The 8,420-nt window shown below is 32.2% G+C and overlaps 1 protein-coding gene across 1 annotated transcript; it reads right to left on the bottom strand.

Moving 5' to 3' along the window:
* Positions 1–267: 267 nt before the first annotated feature.
* Positions 268–6,450, bottom strand: LOC142631585 (11-beta-hydroxysteroid dehydrogenase-like 6). The gene is made up of 6 exons (XM_075805782.1): positions 6,227–6,450; positions 5,276–5,468; positions 4,873–4,949; positions 4,436–4,567; positions 4,219–4,347; positions 268–522 (listed from the first exon to the last, which is right to left on the bottom strand). The coding sequence occupies exons 3-6, from the start codon at positions 4,873–4,875 to the stop codon at positions 319–321; spliced, it is 468 nt and encodes a 155-aa protein (XP_075661897.1). The 5' UTR covers positions 4,876–4,949; positions 5,276–5,468; positions 6,227–6,450; the 3' UTR covers positions 268–318.
* Between the last annotated feature and the right edge of the window lie 1,970 nt (positions 6,451–8,420).

The raw sequence follows: 8,420 nt of genomic DNA, 5'->3' as shown, positions 1-8,420 counted from the left end.
AAAATCAAATAAATAAAATAATGACAAATGATGCTGTGAAGCCTTTAAAGTGAGGTAGAAAATATAGATATAGAAAATATATGATATTAAATATTATTTATTAATTCTTATTTATCCATGCAATTCATGCATGATAAATAAATAAATCAAAGTGATATTTTAATTTTGAACCGAAAATAATCAATAAATCTCTTTATATAGTACACTTTGGTTTTCATTTGCATCCAACAATTTACCAAACTTTTCTAATCTAAGATCATAGGGAGCTCCATTAGTTCTTCGGCGTAGAATTTATTGGCTTAATACTTAGATCTTGAACTAGCTGTCCTTTTGAGCGTGTGGCCATTTGACTAATATTGTGTGCAGACACCACTCTAATATTTCAGGACAGAAGACTCTCATCCAAAATCCCCACCCCATCCAAGATGGCACAGTCAAGTACATGTCTCCTCTACAAGTGCTGTCCACAATTGCCTTGGCACACCTTTCTGTTGATTCAATTGGCATCCAAGAAATATTACCCTAACCAGAAATATTACAATTCAGAAATGAGAATAAAAAATCATCTAAATATGTTTTAATAGAATATATGTACATAATGCTAAGTTATGAGTAGAAATTACACATAGTAGTGGCAATTACATGGGAAGGTTCTTTGTTTATAAGAGTCTACAAAGGTTAATTAGTATAGAAGTGATATTAGAGGTATTACAAATTATGATTAAATTTTGTAAGGATGTGATGTAAAACCCATGTTTTAGCTCTCCAATCCCAACATGCCACATTAACTTATCACATATTTAAGGATAAGCACAACCACACTTAATCAATTCTAATATCCATATATAAATCCAACCAAATTGAGAGCTTGTTTAGATGTTATTAGGTGTGGTAGGATGTATTGAATTTTAAGTAAAATGTTGATTATGACAATCTCTTATTGGATGGTGTAAAAGTAAAACATGGGTTTTACACTCCATTTTTATTAAATTTGGGCTCTTACAAATTTTAGTTATTTTACTACATAGAGCTTGCAAACTAATATATCATCAATCACGAAAAAACAATTCAAACATTCATTTATTAGATGGTTGATGCTTGTCAATCACATTTATTGTTACGTTAATTTATAAATTTATGTATTAAAATTTGTAGTAACTTTAGTATTTTCTTTATTAGAATTATCCTTGCTATAATAGTACTATAGTTATTCACATGTCTAGGTGCTCATATTCACATTCTGCATGTTGGAATTATCCTTTCATGGGGTTACTATGCTTGTTGGAATGATCATTTCTCTAATTTGGTGAAAGCCCATGGTTCAACCTGTAAAGTTGAATTTATTCAACTAGGTGGGAATAATGTAAGGGTTGTGTGTGAGAGAGTGTGAATATTTGATCAAGAGTGTGCAACAAGAAGGTGACTCGCGACTGACTTGCAAGTGGTGACTCACTAAAATGAAGCACACGTGTGAAGCATGCAGGAAATTGAAGATTCAAGATAGCTGGATCACTATAGGACAAAAAGTACAGTTTGGCCTAGTTTGGTAACTGGCACCTGGAACTTGTGACTTATTCTAGTCGCGAAGTGACTCGCCAGTGCACCTTGTTTGCTGAAAAATGACCTTTTACATTCCATCTCATACCCTACTATAAATACCTTTATACCCATAAAATGTAAGAAGAGAGAGAGAGTCTCTTGAGAGAATTTTGAGAGAGAAACCCTAGAGAAAAACAAGATTGAGTCATCCACAATCTTCTACACTTGATTCTCCTCTCACCCTCTCCATTGTCATACCTATGAGAGGATTATAAACCAAATCCATACCTCACCAAATTCAGAGTAGTGAGAAGGTTCTTGGTGTTTGGGAAGCTGTTCAAAAAAGAACCAATTTATATTAGTTGATGCAATGGGCTAATTACGGGGTCTGGAAAGCTAGAGAAGACATGGTTTAGCGTAACCTTGTTGGAGTAAGAAGATTGAAGGGTTTAGGTGCATTGGGTAAATCAGGTTTGGAGGGTCTATTTCTATTCATGTATCCCAACTGATTTTCTAGTGGATCACTTACTGCTTGGAGGGCGGTGGAGAGGTTTTTCGCCGAGTTCTTCGGTTTCTCTTTGATAACACGTGCCGGTGTTATCTTGTGTTTGTATCTCTCTTTCCCTTACTCTTAGCTCTTAATTTCTATTGGTTGTGATTAATTAATGGCTTATAGTAGTTTGCTAATTTGGGTATTGCTTATATTTCACATTCCGCACATATATTGTTTGAATATAAGCTTAATTGCTTTGAAAATTTGTGTTTAGAGGTCTAAACATTCACAAGTGTTTCATACACTAGGTGAGTTTTCACGGCCATTATAAAATGAATGATTTAAATTTATGTCATCAAGATTTAAACAAATAGTGAAAGTCTAGAGACAACTATTACCACAATCTCTTCTCAACCAAAATGTGTGTGTATATATATATTACCACAACTTGCTAAAATGGTTGAGCATAAGTTGTGGGGAAAAAATGATAGGTCAATACGAAAGTAATTGTCTACTACTCATACTCGACCATTTCAAATAATTGTGACAAAAAATTGTGTCTATAAAAAAATTGAAACAAATATAAATCATAATTTTATTTGATATATAGAAGGATTTGGTCTATATGAAAATGATGTTTGAGTGGATCAAAATCAATTAAACAACATTTTTTTTTCTTCCTAGATGATTTGACAATTATGGCAATGAGGAAGGAGGCACTTGAACTAGATAATTGCATTGAAAACATAAGGAGGTGTTGGTGGAACTATAATACTTTTAACCAGTCAAACATTGAGTTGAGAATCAAAACTTATTCACATTCCCATGTTTGATTGATTTTGACCCATTTTTTAATTACTAAAATGTTTTACTTATCCCAAAACATTATAAGACAGGCCCATACAAAAACTAGTCTAACATAAAAACTAAATAGTGTTAATGCTAAACCCACACAAAAGCCCGCATTGAATTAAAGAATGTTAAACACACTAAAAAAACTAGCCCATACGCATTTATGTTTGAAATTCTTGAAGGAGTGGAAATTTTAGAGGATGAAATATAGTGTCTTCTTTCATATTTCTAATGTGAAACTTAAAAATATTTCACACACAAAACAAGTTCTACATTGAAAAAAAAAATGATATTAAGAATGTATTTACTTATAAATGAGCCTTTTTTTTTTTTCCTTCTTGTCTTCCATTTTTAGGAGAAAATGTCTATAAAAAATTACACAATAACTAATACGAAATAGGATTTTAAAAAATCACTTTTCTAGTTTCAAACATAAATGTGGCATTTGGTATAGGGTAATATTTTAGGATTTTCAAGAATGATTAAAGATTCGCATGTTTAATTGCAAATCACACTAGAGAATCATATGCTAGGGAATTTGGATTTCTCCTTTAACCCCCCTTCAATAGGAATGTGAAATCTCTTTAAAACAAGTGAGTATCCAGATTCCCAAGTTTAAAAAAAAAAATTGTATTTTTTATAAATTGATAATTTCAACAATTTTTCCTTATCATTTAAGCAATTGATATAAAATATAAAACAAATTATCAATATCTTTTCTTTTGTCTTTATCTCTTCCTGCCAAAACAACATAAACAGGATAGACAACTTTGTTGATATATTCATCTTTTCTTTTTTTAGCCTATAGTTTTAATGAATTTGTCATAATTTATTGTTTATATTTGTTTTTCATTATTTATTTAGAGGAAGATTATAATAATTTTAAAAAAATATACTTATATTGAATTTACAAATCTAAGGATAGAGTAGGAAAAATAAATAATTTAGTTATGATTCCTAGGAATAAACCAAACATTATAATCTCACATTCCTAATAACTTTATTAGATTTCCAATTAAACCAAACATAAGAATAGTTACATTCCTAGACATCCAAATTGCAAGGCATCACATTCTCAAGAATTTGGATGCCAGGAGTAATGTGGATTCTTTCGAACTAAACGCCGTCAAAATGTATTATTTTCAAGAGAATCTTAAGAGAATATAGTCATATAGACCATACAAACTAATTTATATTTAATTATATTATTAAACAATTATTACTTATTTGTTTGGTCCGGATTTAATTAATGGAACATAAACTGGATTGGTGAATGATTTTCAAGCTTCATTTCAATTAATCAATTCTCAAAATACCTTCTCTAAAAGCCTAACCTGTTGTAATAATGGGCGTTGCGTCATTTCTGAGCCAATTAGTCCAGGAGTCACAATAGTTATTCCAATATTTGGACCAATCTCAGTTCTCAATGTCTCAAAAAAGGATATTAGGGCTGCCTTACTTGCCTGAAGACATCACAGATATAAAACCATTCGGTAAAATAAAAATGGTAGAGTGAGCTAGGTAGTAAGGCATACCAAGGAGGTTTCTTACATTGTAGAAGCTATTTCTTGGCATAGCTATACTTGCTGCAGTTGAAGCCATTACAACAATCTTCCCTTTACTTTTTCTTAAGTGTGGAACTGCATAATGGGTGCCATACACTGAACCCCAGAAATTTACGTCCTAAAATACGTAACTTAATTTAGTAAGCTTGATAATATAAGTACAAAAATTAAAAATTAACAACAAAAAAAGGGGTAAATTTTGGAAGACATCGATTTCATAGTGATGAACATCTTAATAGTTAATACTAGGAGAAGACATTTGTGACTAAAAATGTAAATTTAGTAAGGTTGATAATGTAATCCCAAAGGCTTTATAATTTAGATGATTTCTTGTCACTATAGGTTTCATTTTCCATTTCCATGTTACAATTAATGTCACAAAATTGTTACAGAAAGTGGGACAAGACATGTTGGTTTTGTTACCATAATAGAAGCAATGTCTGTTGAATCTTCAAAAAAGTCTACTCTTGATACTCCAGCGTTGTTCACCAAATGATCCACTGCTGGATAAACCGGTCACAAATTGAAATTATACATTCCAAAATATTTTCACGAAGAGTAGTAGGAACATCCTTTTTTTTTTTTCACAACTTATACATTCCAAAATATTTATTGTTTTGGTTCAAAAAATACTTATTGTTCTAGAAAAACTTAGTAAAACAAACAAGTAGTTTTTTTTTTTTTTTCCTAATCTTCAAACAAGTAGTTATAGTGACTTCAAGTCACGATTTCAAATATGCTTAATTTTGGGGGTATGTGTAAAATTGTGTACAACAGTTTATGTGCAACAAATTTAACCTAAGAAAAAAACATATGATATACTCACATCGCCAAAAGTGGTTCACTGTCTCATCAACAAATTGCTTACATTCTTCATCCTTGGAAATATCTGCACATATCACAATAACCTCTGGAGATCCTAGTTCTCATGCTTTATTTGCGACTTTTCGAAGATGGTCCTCTCGTCTTGCAACAAGGGCTAAAATAGCACCTCTCCTAGCATACTCATAAGCAACATGCTACAAACTCACAAAATAATATAGTAAAATTAACTATTGTTTAAGATTATGGTATCCGCTATGATTACAACTACGTTTTTTTTTTTTTTAAATTACAACTACGTTTTTTCAAATGTGCTAATTTTCACATTTTCACAATTCTCTTGTGAATATAAATAAAATGTTGAAATTAAAACATTTAGAAATGAGCAATTCTGACAACCCAAATTATATAAAATCAAAATACAGTATAAGAAGTAGTTAGATATCTACAAAGATTAAGTGTTGTGAGATTTTGATAATTTGCTACAAACCTCGTCAATTCCAGAAGATGCTCTAATGATAAGTACAACTTTTGCAGCCATGTTCTTACTACATATATTTATTTTTAAGGAAAAAAGATAGCCTTAGAGTTTTGTTTGTGTGTGTGGGTTTTTTTTATATTTAATTTGATAGTTAGAAGAGGCAGAAATTTGGACCCAATACGTTTTTGTTGGAAATATTTGGATATGCTAATTGAGCTATTAGACTCTACGTCAATCATGCCAAACCACACCAATTTTTTAGTTTTCTCTTTCTTCTCTCTCGCTCACTCTATCAACAACAATTCTGACAAACATAAATAAAATACTAATTAAAACATTCGAAATAAAACATTATAATCATAATGGGTACCATATCCGAAGATATTGTAGAAGAACCCAAATTATATAATATAAATAGTCCTTGTAAAATACAGTTAGATATCAAAGATTCGATGCTATGGAGTTGATACAAACCTCGCCAATTCCAGAAGATGCTCCAGTGATGAGTACAACATTTTCATACACATTTTCACTATTTATGGATCTTTTCAAAAAAGAAATAAACTGGAGTAAAAGATACGGTGGCATAAAGAAAGTGAAGGCAATGATCATTAAGCGCGGCAGTGCAGTGTTCAAGAACTCGTGTAGCAAATCCATAGCTTTGCTGCAATGAACAGAGAGGGCAATAGAGACAGAGCAAGATAAAAATTGAAGATATGAGGATTTTCTCAACTTTGTTAAGTTAGCTCATGCATTAATTTTTGAGCCAATTAATATTCCCTGACGCCCTAAAAAATTGAGGTACCAAAGGGTAGTGCATGGGGAAGTCCTACGAGATAGAGTAGCCAAAACTTCCTTCATTAAACTCCATAATAATAGGCATCACCGGGTTAGGTTTAATTCTCTTGGTACAGTACGTCATCACTAGATTCATCATCCTCAAGGACCTCAATTCTCTTCCTCTTACTCCAAAGTCCAAATTCCAAAGTCATTTATGGTGGGGAAAGTTGATGAGGCATTTTTTTTTTTTTTACTGTATATATGTTTGCCAAAAGGAGATTGGGTGAATTAGAGCTAGAGAGGATGAATAGAAGTCCGAAACTTTTTTTCGATTATTTGACAGTTGGGAAAGGGTTTGAATATGGACTATTCTGTAAGAAATATTAGAAGTGCCAATTGAACTATAGGCACTTGATATTATCTAATCTTTTTTTATATCATAAATTCTTTGAGAGTATTGCTAACCCTCTTGAACCCCCAAATACTTTATAAATGAGGAGGTGTCAATTGAACCACAGGAAGTCAATGATATAATATTACATCTACGGACTATCATTATAATTATTTAGTTTTATATTATACTAGTTTTATTAATTTCAAACATAAATGTGAGTGGGCTATCATTGTGTGTACGGGGCTCTCAGATACTAATGACTTTTATTTTTTTATGAATTTTAGGAAGGAAAAATAAATTTTAACAGAAGATTTAAGTATTATTTTGCACGAAAAATAAATCTCAATATCTCTATTTTGAATTGATGACTTTTAATTATCTAATTGGCATTGATTTTGATAAAATGTATTTAGGGAATAATTGAAAAGAAAAAGACATGCTTCACTTCATGCAAAAAAATGATTTAATATATCAAAGTGATTGATATTTTAATTCTAAAACAAAAATAACCAATAAATCTCTTTAAATATTACACTTTAGTTTTCATTTGCACCAAAGAATTTACCAAACCTTTCCAATCTAGATCATAGCAAGCTCCATTAGTTCTTATACTTAGAATTTATTGGCTCAAAACTTTGATATTTGAAGTTTGAACTAGTGGTCGTTGTTTTGAGAGCATGGCCAAAGTAGACTGAATAAGACAAAATAGGACTAAAAAGGACCAATCTGGACCTAATAGGACAAATGTGGATAGAATGGACGGAATAGGACCAAATTGGGCAATATGAACCAAATAAGGCAGAATAGGACCAATATGGATCGAATAGGACCGAAGTGAACAGAATGGACCAAATAGGACCATTATAGACTGAATAGGACCAAAGTGAACCAAATAGAACCAAAGTGAACTGAGTGGACCGAATAGGATGAAAGTGGACCGAATAAGACCGAATAAACTAAATAAGACCGAATTAGACCGAATAGAACAAAAGTGGACCGAATAGGACCAAAATAGACTGAATGGATAGAATAAGACCAAAGTGGGAAGAATAAGACCAAATTAACCGAATAGGACAAAAAAAAATTGAATGGACAGAATAGAACCAAAGTGGACCAAGTAGGACCAAATTGGATTGACCCGGACCGTAACTGACCGAATAAGACCGATATATCAAAATGTCCATCTCACCCGCTGACCCACCCGACCCGCTACAGCCCGATCCGATAGCTCCGGTGGTCAGACGCTGGTCCTGAGCTCTAAAACTCAACGCTGGCGGTTCGGTTTCAGTTCCATTCCTTCAAAACCCATTCAACCCGACCCACCCGAAGAGAGAAAGGACCCCCTACGATTTCAAGCTTTCCGATAAGTTTTCCAACACGATTTCACAGATTCCGGAGACCAAAACACCAGATCTAGTAATTCTAGGCACAATTTGGGGGAAAAAGCGTCAGATTTGGCAAAATCTCTACCAGATCCGGCTAGATCGCACTGGA

This window comes from Castanea sativa, chromosome 4, assembly GCF_040712315.1.
Source record: "Castanea sativa cultivar Marrone di Chiusa Pesio chromosome 4, ASM4071231v1".
In the NCBI taxonomy this organism is placed as follows: Eukaryota; Viridiplantae; Streptophyta; class Magnoliopsida; order Fagales; family Fagaceae; genus Castanea; species Castanea sativa.
The sequence above is the reverse complement of the archived record's forward strand: the minus strand, read 5'-3'. Positions and strand labels throughout refer to the sequence as shown.